Source organism: Oncorhynchus mykiss, chromosome 10 (assembly GCF_013265735.2).
Source record: "Oncorhynchus mykiss isolate Arlee chromosome 10, USDA_OmykA_1.1, whole genome shotgun sequence".
Lineage (NCBI taxonomy): Eukaryota > Metazoa > Chordata > Actinopteri > Salmoniformes > Salmonidae > Oncorhynchus > Oncorhynchus mykiss.
The window spans coordinates 18625214-18641412 of record NC_048574.1 but is presented as its reverse complement, the minus strand read 5'-3'; the positions used below and the strand labels follow the sequence as shown (position 1 = coordinate 18641412).

The 16199-nt window shown below is 42.0% G+C and overlaps 1 protein-coding gene across 3 annotated transcripts in view; it reads right to left on the bottom strand.

Annotated features, from left to right (window-relative positions):
• Positions 1–3197: 3197 nt before the first annotated feature.
• The window catches only part of tmem248 (transmembrane protein 248), a 16775-nt gene continuing 3773 nt past the window's right edge, over positions 3198–16199 (bottom strand). The window contains exons 4-7 of one of the 3 annotated variants that reach the window (XM_036989833.1): positions 11490–11640; positions 10848–11031; positions 9313–9463; positions 3198–5576 (exon numbers count right to left, since the gene is read on the bottom strand). In XM_036989833.1, coding sequence (XP_036845728.1) covers positions 5509–5576; positions 9313–9463; positions 10848–11031; positions 11490–11640 — 554 coding nt within the window. In that variant the 3' untranslated portion in view covers positions 3198–5508. The remainder of the gene's footprint in view (positions 5577–9312; positions 9464–10847; positions 11032–11489; positions 11641–16199) is intronic. The other 2 variants (XM_036989832.1, XM_021617647.2) reach the window with 2 other exon arrangements.

Sequence of the window (16199 nt, the reverse complement as noted above, 5' to 3'; positions counted from 1 at the left end):
GCAAGGAAGAAGCCACTGCTCCACTGGTGCACTTCACAAAATAGATGGCATCATGAGGCATGACTCAGTTACACCATTTCTGTCTGAAGGGTGCATTTTGGCTCATTCCAACTTATTTTGGGAAGCTTGTGGAAGGCTACCTGAAACATTTTGACCAAAGTTAAAGAATTTAAAGGCAATGCTACCAAATACTAATTGAGTGTATGTAAACATCTGACCCACCGGGAATGTGATGAAAGAAATAAAAGCTGAAATAAATCTTTCTCTCTACTATTATTAACATTTCACATTCTTAAGATAAAGTGGAGATCCTAACTGACCTATGACAGGGAATTTTTACCAGGATTAAATGTCAGGAATTTTGAAAAACTGAGTTTAAATGTATTTGGCCAAGGTGTATGTCAACTTCCGACTTCAACTGTAAATACTATGCATGCCAGTCTCTCTTTGCTAAGAGTTGAGGAGAGACTGACTGCATCACTTATTTTTGTAAGAAACACGTTGAAAATTCCAAATTGTTTGCATAGTCAACTTAAACACAGCTCTGCCACACACACACTTATCCCACCATAGTCCCCAAATACAGAACAAATAAGTGTACAGTATTATATAGAACCATTATTGCATGGTACTCCCATCTCATACTGATCAAATGAACAGCAAACCTGGTATAAAAAACAGATAAAGCAACACCTCATGGCACAACACATCTCCCCTATTTGACCTAGACATTGTGTGTATGTATCGATTGGTAGGCTGTGTGTGCCATTTTTAAATGCATGTAGTTTTGTCCTTGAGCTGTCCTTGAGCTGTCTATTAATGTTCTGTATTATTTCATGTTTCATGTTTAGTGTGGACCCCAGAAAGAGTAGCAACGGCTTTCACAACAGCTAATGGGGATCCTAATAAAATACCAAGAATACAAACAGTGCGAATGAGGACAATTTCTTTAGCCTTTTGGGATAGAATAACTTTCCATGTAGGCCTAAAAAGTTCAAACGTTTTCCAAGTGCTAGGCTACACCATTCATGAACATTTGTAAACTAACTGAATTAATCATGAATGATTATTCAAGATTTTGAAAAATTAACTCACCAATATATCATATTAGAGTCAAATTAACTAATTTTAAATGTTAGGTAACATCATTGAAATTAAAATGTCTATTATGTAAACTAGCAAAACCAAAAGTAATCTACCATGCGGGCAATTGAAGGAAAGCGTGATTGATTGAATCAACCTACATCAGCAACGCATATCATCTTCTGAGGCCAAAATAGTCTCATCTGCGATACAAAATTGAAAGTCAAAATGTTCAACAATTCCTTGCATTTGTAGGTATTTGGATTAGCAAATGTCAAATATATTCAATGCTATCATCAAAAGAATTTTGAAATAAATTCTCTAAATCAGATATCAGGTGTTTTAGTGCTACTGTTGGATCAAGTCTGTAAATTCCATCAGGATCACCTAGCTGCCTAAACCAATTTTGTCACATATGTAGAGACCACAGTATAGATAATATTGTAGCAAAATCAGAGAGAAGGGCCCAAAAATCCATTGAGTTAAGGTTATGTTACTTACTTCCTTCAGTAAGTCCTTCACGTGTACATGCCTCTCCTGATGGCCACCATTACCCCATTCCACTTGACACCAATGTAGCGAACAGAAAGCCACCATCCGAAACCCAGACCTCATTTAAGTGGTCTCAAAACCAAAACATCTAGTCTCCATCTCTGGAAAGGGATACTAGGGCTTTGTTCTGTGTTTATGTAGCCTTCACACCTGGCCTGATGGAGAGATATGCTTAGATGTTTCCTTGACTTCCCTCCCCCCTATCTGTGAAAGGGCCCAAAAATCCATCTGAAAGGTCAGAATCATATTCTCCAGGTTAAGGGCCTCTGGCAGCCAGGGAATCCATTATTGACAACAAATAGAATTAGCAACACAGATGGCCAGGCTCAAAGTGCCCCATGTAATTTATTTTCCCCTTCGGCCATTTTAAAACTCCTAGCTTTGCTATTAAGGATAATCTCCCATTTCCTTCTCAAACTCTTGTAGTCCAGATACCAGAAAAATCAAGCAATTTGTGGTAGAAAATGTAATTACTATACTTAAAACAACTTGGTGTAGTTTATTGTAAGTCTTTTTGAATGATATCCAATGTAGCCAAGGTGGGGTTAGATTCTAGCCATAAAACAGGGGCCTGTTTAGTGGGGTGCAATACCCTTAATGTTGAATATAGACATTGTGTATAGAACTGATATTACACGCTTTTCTGCATTAGTGGTAATACAGTTCTAAACATTCTGTAGCGTCACACCCTCTTGAATAAGTCACAGATGTGCCACAGTCCTTCACCAGGTTGCGTGCCATGGTCACCAAGTATCAGTTGAATTTGACAGTAGAACATATTCATCAGTAGTCTAACTTTGATTTTATTCAGCAAAGCATATGCCTATTTTACGAACAGTACAGAAACAGAGGGATTGTCAATCATCATACAAACGGAGCAGCGGTTGTTAACATTTCAATCATGCAACAAGACAAGTGAAAGAATTGCAATGGCATCATACCTGTGTTTTGAGTTGGAGAAAACCATCCACAAATACAATTACTGAGCCACACAAAAGAGGGGGAGATCAATATGATCTGAACAACAGCCCAGGAGGCTGTCTGTCTTCTGTCAATTTCCGTTTAATAAGATAGACGTCACCATCACTGCCATTTCAGTGCCAGGAACAAAATTAATCTTTCTTCACAGAAACGCAGGTTGCAAACTGGAATGGAACCAGCCATTTCTAATGCATGGTTTTCAGTAGTTTCTATAGGTTACCTACATTGAAAAAGTAAACAAATCAAATGAGTTGAGGGCCCATGGATAAAAAAAGTGAGAGAAGGCTTCAAAGACAGGATGATGATGGTGATGAATGTTTTGTAGGACAAAATATGTAATGACTGAAGCAAATGTCAATCTATGTGAATCTCAAAACAAAGTCAGACATGACAAATTGTGTTTGGACCATTTGTCATGGTTGAAAATCAAGCTGAATGTTATTTACACTATTACATAGATACCGTCCCAATTGTTGAGCTGCAGTTTAAGATGGCATATATGTTCAGTTAACTGTATGCTAATGCTAAGGTTGAGACATAGAACATGTTGGGATAGAGAGGAGAAATGTGAACGTGAACACAAATATCTTCAACAGATGACAAGTTTATTTCAACTCAAATAATTTACAGTTGCACTGGAGAAAAGTTTTGGTCATCGTTACCTTTGACCCCTTGTATTCACATTTAAACAGAGGAGCTATTTACTGGGATGGTGCAGCAGGTTAGTGCAAAAGGCATAATGTGCTGCTAAAATAATTGAAGGAAAACAAGGTCAAATGGTTGCCATGCTCAGTATTGGGGGATGGATGTCGTAACATTTAAGGTCCGGGTGAGAACAGATAACTAATATCCTGTGCTGTGAGAGTAAGGTCAAATTCATATCTAACATACCTCCTGTACCAGAATACAAAATGTTGGTGATCGTATAGTCAACTATACTACATACAGGGTGTGACGAAACCCAGGGACACCTTTGGCAAGCTAAGCCTGATGTGATGCCTATGGAGATAATTCTGAATGACGGGATGATGAGCATGAACTGAAAGCAAAACAGACAGACCTACAGCCATCTACATCGAGGACAAAAACAACAAAGTAATATTAAGGCAATCTTTCAAATGGGCAGGCATTTCTCACAGGGAAGAAAAGGACAAAATCATAGGCATTACAATAAATGGTTGCTGGGCTGACAACACAATGCTTTGTTTGTCACCCATCAACCCAGGACACAGTCTTTACTATGTAGTTATGAAATGACACACTACAATGTAATATATTCAGCTCTGACTGAAAGCACTAGACAAAAAGGATTTGGATGCACCCACCTACAGCTGCATAGTTTAAACCTTAACATGAACTAACAAGAGAGGAGATATCAGTGGAATTAATGCAGTTCTATGGAAGAGGGGGGGGGGGGGGGGGGGGGGGGGGAGCATGTATTGTATGCCACACTCGGTTAGCTACTGCAGGAAAACCAAGTTGATATGACAGCACCCTTAAAACCCATTTCAAGTGAAATCTGAAAAACAATTCTAAAAATGATAAAGGGATCCATTCAATCATCCTCAAATAAAAGCTAGGATCATACTGACATGTTTGAGAAATTGACAGATGAAAAATATGCAATTTTAAAAAAGTAATTGCAACAAGAAAAACAACAATATAATGAAAATACTGTTCTGTCAAAACAAAACTGGAAATTAAAGTTTGGGGTAAAGGCTCATTGACAAAACTAAAATCGAATCAAAAAAAGGTACATCACATTCCAAATTGTTTGGAATAAATGTTTGTACATTTAATTATCATAGTTGTAATGTTGGATCGCTGCTGTAAATTGATTGTGTAGCTTTTACATTCATTAAGTATATCAATAACGGAACAAATTGAAATAAAAAAAAAAACAGGTGAATCAAAATTGATTCATCGTTGCCAGTGAAGAGCTTTGTCATATACAATAAATCATTCCACAATTACACACTTCTTTCTCCATTACCAGAACCCACATTAAAAACAATAGTGCTTAAAATAGAGCACAAACAATTATTAACATGCATTCCAACTTTCAATTACTCAAGGGCCTACCAGTCGTCAGCATACACTAAATTCAAGGAAAAAGAGCGTTCTTTCTGCTATGCATGACAAGCTTAGATGTCAGAAGTATCACAACACTTGATTTAAAGCACGACAAGCTTATTGGAAGAACATAGGAGATGGAGGTTGACATTTTGTTGCTACCAATCTTTCTTGAAGTCCACTTGAAATAGACATGCCTCTTGTCAGTTAAAATGTAACTTCCAGGTGCTATAAAAGGCGTGTGGCCTAAAACACTCCTGAGGCGGGTAAGCCGGCCTTCCACACACAGAGACACAATTGCAGGACTTTCAGAATGCAAGCAAGGATAAACCACTCAAGAATACACAAATTAATGATGAAGAAACTAAAGGGGAAGAGAAAGGCAGCAAAATCTTATTTCAGTGTGACAAAGGCCCGTTGTCACGAGGAAACCAAAGACTTTTCACCATACACACATGAAGACACGTAGGAACTTGTATTACCCGGACTGGATTATGTGAGGGTCAAATGTGTGACGAAAATGGGACAAAGACTGGTGACAATGTGGAAGTGCAGTTTCCATTCGGTCAATTTTGTGTTAGGACTTCTAGCTTTGCTGATATTGCATTTTGGAATTTTGTCACCAATGGCACGGGGGGGCTCAGGCAAACTGTTTCTGTACTGAATTCATGAGTTCCTACAAATATTTACACAGTAGATACAGGCACTTATATGTCTTTGGTTGGAGTGATCCAACATTGCAGAAAAATGCATTCAGAGCTGTACAGCCCAGTATTATTTTCAGGGTTCAGTAGGCAACTGGTCTTTTTTTATTTTACTTCATCCTCGGTTATATTTCAGTTCTGATGGCGATCCTAGAGTTCTTCTTACCCCTCTGACAAGGCCACCTGAGAGGAGAGAAAAAATAAATTAATGCCGCTGCAGAATCATCCCTCTAACCAACTAGTCTGTCACAGCGTACAAATGAGGACCCTAGGGATGTTATGCTGAATAACAGCTTCCTAATGAGCCAAGTCAACTGTAAAACAGGAGCAACCAGAGTTTTGTAGTGCTCAGGCATGTCGGGAATGCTCCGTCAGATACTGTAATCAGACACCTGGAAATCTGTTTAATTTTCAAGTTTTAATGTCACATGCACAAGTATGTATGTGCATATATAATATATACACTGCTCAAAAAAATAAAGGGAACACTTAAACAACACTATGTAACTCCAAGTCAATCACACTTCTGTGAAATCAAACTGTCCACTTAGGAAGCAACACTGATTGACAATAAATTTCACATGCTGTTGTGCAAATGGTATAGACAACAGGTGGCAATTAGCAAGACACCCCCAATAAAGGAGTGGTTCTGCAGGTGGGGACCACAGACCACTTCTCAGTTCTATGCTTCCTGGCTGATGTTTTGGTCACTTTTGAATGATGGCGGTGCTTTCACTCTAGTGGTAGCATGAGACGGAGTATACAACCCACACAAGTGGCTCAGGTAGTGCAGCTCATCCAGGATGGCACATCAATGCGAGCTGTGGCAAGAAGGTTTGTTGTGTCTGTCAGCGTAGTGTCCAGAGCATGAAGGCGCTACCAGGAGACAGGCCAGTACATCAGGAGACATGGAGGAGGCCGTAGGAGGGCAACAACCCAGCAGCAGGACCACTACCTCCGCCTTTGTGCAGGGAGGAGCACTGCCAGAGCCCTGCAAAATGACCTCCAGCAGGCCACAAATGTGCATGTGTCTGCTCAAACAGTCAGAAACAGACTCCATGAGGGTGGTATGAGGGCCCGATGTCCACAGGTAGAGGTTGTGCTTACAGCCCAACACCGTGCAGGACGTTTGGCATTTGCAAGAGAACACCAAGATTGGCAAATTCGCCACTGGCGCCCTGTGCTCTTCACAAATGAAAGCAGGTTCACACTGAGCATGTGACAGACGTGACAGTCTGGAGATGCCGTGGAGAACGTTCTGCTGCCTGCAACATCCTCCAGCATGACCAGAGGTAGCCTGACTGCCATTAGGTACCGAGATGTGATCCTCAGACCCCTTGTGAGACCATATGCTGGTGCGGTTGGACCTGGGTTCCTCCTAATGCATGACAATGCTAGACCTCATGTGGCTGGAGTGTGTCAGCAGTTCCTGCAAGAGGAAGGCATTGATGCTATGGACTGGCCCGCCCTTTCCCCAGACCTGAATCCAATTGAGCACATCTGGGACATCATGTCTCGCTCCATCCACCAATGCCACGTTGCACCACAGACTGTCCAGAAGTTGGCGGATGCTTTAGTCCAGGTCTGGGAGTAGATCCCTCAGGAGACCATCCGCCACCTCATCAGGAGCATGCCCAGGCGTTGTAGGGGGGTCATACAGGCACGTGGAGGCCACTGTGCATAGAGTCAGTGTAAAAAGAAAAGGTCAATAAGGATGACTCCTATTTTGCTAGCTATTTGTCAGTCTTATTGCTTGGGGATAGAAGCTGAGAGCCTGTTGATGCCAGACTTGATGCACCGGTACTGCTTGCCGTGCAGAAGTAGAGAGATTAGTCCATGGCTTGGGTGGTTGGAGTCTACCGATTTTCCAGGCCTTCCTACCACACCACCTGATATGGATGTCTTGGATGGCAGGGAGCTGTGCCCCAGTGATGTACTGAGCTGTTCGCACCACCCTCTGTAGCGAGGTGCTATTGCCATACCAGGCAGTGATGCAGCCAGTCAAAATGCTCTCAATGGTACAGCTGTAGAACTTTGAGAATGAGGGACTATGCCAAATTTTTTCAACCTCCTGAGGTGGAGGCGCTGTCGCCATTTTAAGCCTTTAGTGATTTGGATACGAGGAATTTGAAGCTCCGTCAATGTGGGCATTCTCACCCCCTCATTATCTCCTTGGTCTTAATGATGTTCACGGAGAGGTTGTTGTTCTAACACCACACTGCCTGGTCACTGACCTCCTCCCTGTAGGCTGACTCATCATCGCCAGTGATCAGGCCTATCACCGTCATGTCATCAGCAAATTTGATGGTGATGGAATCGTGCGTGGTCATGCAGTCGTGGGTGAACAGGGAGTATAGGAGGGGAATAAGCACACCCCTGTGTTATTGGTCAGCGTGGCGGAGGTGTTGAACGCTAAGCTGTAGTCAATGAACAGCATTCTCATAGGCATTCCTCTTATCTAGGTGGGTAAGGAGTGTGGAGAGCAATTGAGATTGCTTCATATATGGATCTGTTGGGGCTGTATGCAAATTGAAGTGGGTCTAGGGTGTCTGGGACAGAGTTAATGTGTGCCATAATCAGCCTCTCAAAGCACTTCATGATTACAAAAGTGAGTGCATGTGGCATGAAGCCTTAGGAGTTCTTTGGGGATTACAGACTGGGACAAACGTGGGGATTACAGACGGACAAGGAGAGGTTGAAAATGACCGTGAATATGCCTGCCAGCTGTCCTGCGCATGATCCGAGAACACGCTCTGGAATACCGTCGGGCCCTGTGGCCTTGCGTGTGTTAACCTAATTAAAGACCTTTCTCACATCGTTCTCGGAGAGCGAGATCACCCAATCCTCTGCATGTGGCAGGGGCTACGTCCCTCACACCCGGCACGATGTCGTTGTTGTCAAAGCGTGCATAAAATGCATTAACATCGTCAGGTAGAGAGGCATAGTTGGGCAGATCACGGTTGGGTCTTCCTTTGTAATCCGTAATGGACTGTAGCCCCTGCCACATGCGGCAGGTGTTGGAACCTGTGTAGTATGATTCCACCTTATTCTTATACTGTCCTTTTGCTTGTTTGATGACTCTGCGGAGGTCATAGCGGGACTCCTTGTACTTATTCCGGTCCTGCACTGTTGACTCAAGATTGTCTACGATAGCTCTGTGTGTAGTTGCACCAACCTCAGTGTTAATACAGGGCTTTTTTGGGGGGAAGCAGCAAACCCTCACCGTGGGGACAATGTCGCTGATCCATTTTCTGAAACCGGTGACGGGGGTGATAAACTCATCAATGTTAAACATCCTCCAATCAGCGCTAGCAAAGCAGCATAAGCTCTGATTCTGGTGACCATTTCTCAACGGAGAGTGTCACATGTACTTAATGTTTGAGTTTCTGGAAGCAGGAGTACAGAGTCGTGATCTGATTTGCCAAATGGTGGACGAGGGTGGCCTTGTATGCTTGCTAGTGGGCATCACGTGTCTTAGTGAAGCAGAATTTAAAATAGCTGGCAACCAGAAAAGCGGCCTCTGGATGTTGATTTTCTTGCTTGATTATAGCCTTGTACAGTTCACTAAGTGCCAGCTTGCTATTTTTCTTATCCTGAGGTGGAATGTATACAACAGTCACGATAACAGCTGAAAACTCCCTCGGGAGGTAGAAGGGTCGGCATTTATTGGTTTTATTAACAAAATGACAGTTTTACCCCAGAGACTCAGCAATATCTTTTCACACTGTTTAATGCGATATAAAAGGTGACTAGCTGTGCTCTGTATTGCATTCTGTTGTACCTTTTCACTCCGGGTGAAGTTTCCCCTAGATTCAGATCTAGGATCAGCTTTGCCTCCCCCAAACCTCAACCATTAGTGGTGGAAAATTCTAAACTGACCCAATATCAGTGTCTAAGGGCAACTTCACCCGACACCTACCTACCTTTTCAGCGCAAAAGTCTGGGTTGGTGGTTGTCCGTACTTTCCCTGGCCGGCCCTTGATGACAGCATAACAGAACATGGTGATGACCATCACAAAGAGGAAGTAGCTGGTGTGCATTAGGTGCAGGTTGATGAGTGAGCGGTCGTCCTGCAAAAAGAGAGAAATAGCCTCAGCGCCAGGTAAACACTACCTCATGAAGGACGACATAGTGCATACTGTACTTGGAAACGGGCTATTTTCTCTAATAGCAACCCCCCCCCCCCCATGTATTGTTCCTGTCATTTCAAATATAAATAATGTTTTAGGAAAACTGGTTGGTAATTGAATAATGCCACTGGTCCCCTAGGATAAATCTGGTTAAAGTCAAATGTAATTTAATTGCAAATTGTGCTTCTGCAATATTGCTCTATCTTTAGTCAGTTAGAACATATTAGCTAATGTGCACTTGGGGATTTAGATTTACAGTTTCCATTATGAATGCATTATAAAATTGAATTGGAGAGAACACAGAAGGATGATAAAAATCACTCATGATATGAAGTTACACATAATTAAACTAGACAAGAGCCTTTGTCCAAGCTGTATACCAAAAACAGTACTTATCTTCTTAAATGGACCCATTTTGATAAAAGTATGTGGGCACCGGCTTGTTGAACATTTCATTCCAAAATCATGGGTATTAATATGGAGTTGGTCTGCCCTTTTGCTGCTATAACAGCCTCCACTCCTCTGGGAAGGCTTTCCACATTGCCGCGGGGACTTGCTTCCATTCAGCCACAAGAGCATTAGTGAGGTCTGCACTGGTGTTGAGCAATTAGGCCTGGCTCGCAGTCGGCGTTCCAACTCATCCCAAAGGTGTTCGATGGGGTTGAGGTCAGGGCTCTGTGCAGGGCAGTCATGTTCTTCCACACCGATCTCAACAAACCATTTCTGTATGGACCTCGCTTTTTGCACGGGGGCATTTTCATGTTGAAACAGGAAAGGGCCTTCCACAAACTGTTGCTACAAAGTTGGAAGCACAGAATCACCTAGAATGTCATTGTATGCTGTAGCGTTAACATTTCCCTTTAATGAAACTAAGTGGACTAGCCCGAATCATGAAAAAAACAGCCCCAGACCATTATTCCTCCTCCAGCAAACTTTATGGTTGGCATTATTCATTGGAACAAGTAGCATAATCGACCAACATAAGTGCCCAACCTCACTAATGCTTGTGGCTGAATGGAAGCAAGTCCACGCAGACTTCCAAGAAGAATGGAGGCTGTTATAGCAGCAAAGGAAGGACCAACTCCATATTAACGTCATGTTTTTGGAATGAGATGTTTGACGAGCACTTTTGGCCATGTAGTGTAAAAAGCTTTACTCTCAAACGTTCTCAGTCTAAACCCTCAGCAAGGTTATCCACAAACACAGGCTGCGTCTGAAATGGCACCCATAGGGCACTGGTTAAAAGCTGTGCACTAGAGGATACGGTGCCATTTGGGACTCGGACATAAAACAGCACTGCTGCAGACAGTGGCTGCTGACTCACGTCTGGCACGATGACAGTCAGCTTGGGGTTGAGGGTGTGGTACACCTTCCCGATGGCTCCTTTGTAACACCAGAAAGGGTTGTAGTCCTGCGTGTACTTGGTGTCCGAGTCACGGGCCGTGGTGAAGATCTTGTACCAGGACGTGGCGTTGGTGTAGGTCTCTGGGACACAGTGGGGCGGTTGCCTGGAAGGCGACATTTAATAAACTTGAATATCTTGCCCTGTTCCAATCTATTTTATTACGGTCAGGAGACATGGTCATGAAAAAAACTCTTTGTTCTATGTTAAAACTATTCTGTTTGGACCATGAAGTTCTGCACCAATGCTTAGTACTCAGTTTGATAAAACTTGAATTTAATACAAAAGTCTCCTTGTACCGTAGTACAACTGATATTCTACGAACAGTGTGCACTTAGTTGTCAGTGTTACTAATGTGAGGTTATTCACTGTCATGAGCAAATGACTGATGATTCCATCAGTTTTATTCCAATGTCAAAAGTAATTTTAATATTTCACTATACATATTACAAGATTGCCTAAATGAAAGTCCAACATTGACTATCAAATACAGGTTGAGTCATGAAATACAAAAATCATTTAGTATATGGATGCATCACAATTCAGGGGTTTAGTGGCACTCACACTGTGACAGGGAAGACGTTGCTGGCAGCAGTGATGGTCATACAAGTGCTAAACACGACTTGTTCACAGTGGCCGTGCAGCACGCATTCATCAGAATTCCATGACGCTGGCAGTGTGAAGGTGATGTTCATCTCCTCGTGGGCATCCCTGCCTTTGAGGACACACACACGTAAGCAATGTTCCCTCTAAGATGCGTGCAGCTCCCCTCGGACTGCCACACAGAATAAGATTGAACTTCACTCAACTTTCTACAGTTCTCCCCTTTAGTTAACACTGTCAACGTTTCGCTCCACTTTGGGAATTGTGAACGAATCAACGCAATAGCCACTTTCAATGTAATATACCGAAACAAAAACTAACTACGCAAGATTTAGTATGCAAAAATAACTGTGCAAGAGATGTTCTTATAAGTAGTGCCATTAGAATAGGATTCGATTACACTGACAGGCAAGTCAGTACTCTACACAGACCGGTGCGCCATAACCAATCAGAGTTGCAGTAGGCCTACATGCATAGCCATATATGGATCTGTGCCATTCACTTTAAACTGGACTGTGTTTAGGCTACAGCAGTCTAAACCCCGTGAGTAGATGCGCTTGTTTTGAGATCAAAGTGAGAGTTGCATGTAGCCATGTGTACACATTTGATCATATTCTTTGCTAGTTAGTGAGTTATTAGCCCAGTTCTAGCTCATTTATAGTCAACAATGGAGAGTGTTTGCTTCCAACAAAAGCACAACGTGCACATTTCTAGCCATCTTGGAAAAGCAAGACAGGTAAAGACCTTTATGTCTTAACTTAAGGATCGGACCCCTTTAAAAACTGTTTTTTGTGCCTAAAATTACATACCAAATCTAACCGTCTGTAGCTCAGTACCTGAATCAAGGATATGCATATTCTTGATACCATTTGAAATTAAACACTTTGAAGTGTGTAGAAATGTAAAATTAATGTAGGAGAACATAACACATTAGATCTGGTAAAAAAAAAAAAAAAAGTGTTTATTTTTCATCTTTGAAATGAAAGAGAAAAACCATTATATGACATAGGACTCTAGTCACAATTTCAATTTTGACCAATAGATGGCAGCAGTGTATGTGCAAAGTGTCAGACTGATCCAATGAACCATTGCATTACTGTTCAAAATGTTGTATTAAGTATGCCCAAATGTGCCTAATTGGTTTATTGATACATTTTCAAGTTCATAACTGTGCACTCTCCTCAAACAAACGCATGGTATTATTTCACTGAAATAGCTACTGTAAATTGGACAGTGCAGTTAGATTAACAAGAATTTAAGCTTTCTGTCCATATCAGATATGTCTATGTCCTGGGAAATGTTCTGGTTACTTACTACGTCATGCTAATCACATTAGCGCACGTTACCTCAATCGTCCCGCGGGGGGTGGGGGGTTGAGCATTGATCCAGTAGAGGTTAAAAGGGACAGTGTTGTATTTTGAGACAGCCAATAAAGTAAGTAGCCAATAGGCAGCATAACGTCTGATTCTGTAAAGTAGTTTCTTGCATCAAACACAACATGTTCAGTCACCTCCTTGTCTGAAGGACAAGTGGATAAACAGGTTAATGGCAAGCCCTGCATGTTTTTGATTTTCTTAGTCTCATGGAATGTAAGCATTGAACACCACAGAATGGCTGCTACCGTAGGCTGAATGATAGAACGGGGATGTGTTTTTCTCCATTGCTTTTCTTAGTAGGCATACATTATGATCAAATAGCCACAGTAGCCTACTTGGCCACTTACAATGTAAAGCTAGTACAGCCTCACTGTTCACAGTTAACATGCACCGGAAGTTGCAGAGTTTGCTCAGTGCCAAAATTGAGGAAATGTTGCTTGTAAGTACTCCTGACAGGTAAAACAGCATCACAGTTGGCCCCTGGACATGTAAAGAATGTGCAGTTGACAAGAGCTCCACTGTAAGGAATATGACATATGTCCTGCAACAGCCCATTTAGCCTCCATCGATATATCTAATGCAATTCACATGTAAAGTTTTATTTTGGGGGGAAAACAAACGCTGACTGCAGGGGTTTTTCCTGCCATTGAAATCCTTGGGCAGGGCAAAAAAACTATTGGGATGGAAAAACACTGAGTGTAAACGACTTAATCAGATATCACACAACAACACGTCTGCCAGGCTGAGCTGCAACATTGGTGCCCCTCAGGGGTGCGTGCTTAGTCCCCTACTGTACTCCCTGTTCAGCCATGACTGAGTAGCCAAATACAACGCCAACGCCATCATTAAGTTTGCTGTTGACACAAGTGGTAGGCCCGATTACAGACAACGATGAGACAGCCTATAGGGAGGTCAGAGACCTGGCAGTGTGGTGCCAGGACAACAACCTCTCCCTCAATGTGAACAAGACAAAGGAGCTAATTGTGGACTACAGGAAAGGGCGGCCCGAACAACCCCCATTAACATCGACAGGGCTGTAGCGGAGCGGGTCGAGAGTTAAGTTCCTTGGTGTCCACATCACCAACTAAATATCATGGTCTTGTACGGCAAATTGTTATTTTTGTGCGTTTCTTATAACTCATTTCTTTGTTCATGCAAGTGGCTGACTGAACAAATCCTCACTATCAGTAGCTGCAATTTGGCAGTATGCCCACACCTTGTTTTTACGAACGAAAGAACTCAGTTAACCTCTTGGATTTAGGGGGCGCTATTTAAATTTTTGGATGAAAAACGTTCCCGTTTTAAACAAGATATTTTGTCACGAAAAGATGCTCGACTATGCATATAATTGAAAGCTTTGGAAAGAAGACATTGATGTTTCCAAAACTGCAAAGATATTGTCTGTGAGTGCCACAGAACTGATGTTACCGGCAAAAACCAGATAAAAATCCAACCAGGAAGTGCCACATTTTTTGAAACCGCCTCATGCCAATGACTCCTTATATGGTTGTGAATGAGCTAAGAATGAGCTTACGTTTTCCACGTATTCCCCAAGGTGTCTACAGCATTGTGACGTCTTTTTAGGCATTTCCATTGAAGAATGGCTGTAAGGGACCATATATAGCATGTGGTCACATGGTGTCTCCCTCAGAAAACCTTGCGTAAAATACTGAGGTAGCCATTTTTCCAATCGCTTCTTATGAGAAACCAATTGCCCCGACGGATATATTATCGAATATATATGTTAAAAACACCTTGAGGGTGGATCCTAAACAACGTTTGCCGTGTTTCTGTCGATATTATGGAATTAATTTTGAAAAAAGTTTGGCGTTGTAATGGTAGCATTTTCACGTCGATTTCTCAGCCAAGCATGATGAACAAACGGGAGCTATTTCGCCTACAAAAATAATATTTTGGGAAAAAAGGAACATTTGCTATCTAACTGGGAGTCTCCTGAGTGAAAGCATCTGAAGTTCTTCAAAGGTAAATGATTTAATTTGGTTGCTTTTCTTATTTTCGTGAAAATGTTGCCTGCTGCCAGCAGAGCCTAGCATAGCATGCCATGATAAACTTACACAAATGCTTGTCTAGCGTTGGCTGTAACACATATTTTGAAAATCTGAGATGACAGTGTTGTTAACAAAAGGCTAAGCTTGTGTTTGAATATATTTATTTCATTTCATTTGCGATTTTCATGAATAGGAAAAGTTTCTAGGGGTATTTATGTCCGTTGCGTAATGCCTTATGCGTTTGAGGCTATGATTACGCTCCCGGATAACGGGTTTGCTCGTTGCAAGAGGTTAAAGGTCTCAGCTTAGAGAGAAGAAGCCTCATGAGGTATTGATCAGTCACATGAATGAAACAAAATGGTAATGATCAATTAATTATACTAAATTACGCAAATATAACTTCTCTGCGTATAGCCATATATAAGACAACAGCTGCGACTGCCCAGGCAGAGCTCCTGATTGAGTTGGAACCTCTCCAGCACGCTGACAAATAAACAATGATTCAATTAAGATTGACTTAGAGTGTCCCTGTGTAAGAATTTCCACGACAGTCCAAACACACCAAGACAGTCGTGAAGAGGGCACAACATATTTTCCCCATCAGAAGACTGAAAAGATTTGGCATGGGTCCACAGATCCTCAAAAAGTTCTAAATCTGCACCACAAAGAGCATCCCGATCGGTTGCATCACCGCCTGGTAAGGCCACTGCTCGGCATCTGACTGTAAGGCGCCACAGAATATAGCACGTACACCCTAGTACATCACTGGGGCCAAGCTTTGTACCATCCAGGACCTATATACTTGGCAGTGTCAGAGGAAAGCAGTACGGAGCGCCAAGTCTAGGACCAAAAGGCTCCTTAACAGCTTCTATCCCCAAGCCATAAGACTGCTGAACAATTAATCAAATGGCCACTCAGACTATTTTACACTGACCCCCCCCTCCCCCATTTGTTTTTACACTGACCCCCCCCCCCCCCCCCCCATTTGTTTTTACACTGTTGCTACTCGCTGTTTATTATCTATGCATAGTCACTTCACCCGTACCGACATGTACAAATTACCTTGACTAACCTGCACAACGAATCGGTATCCCATGTATATAGGCTCGTTATTTTGTTGCATTACTTTTTATTATTTTTTACTTTAGTTTATTTGGTAAATATTTTCTTAACGCTTTCTTGAACTGCATTGTTGGTTAAAGTCTTTTAAGTAAGCATTTCACAGTAAGGTTGTATTCGGTGCATGTGACAAATACAATTTGATTTGATGTATGTAGAAAAGATAA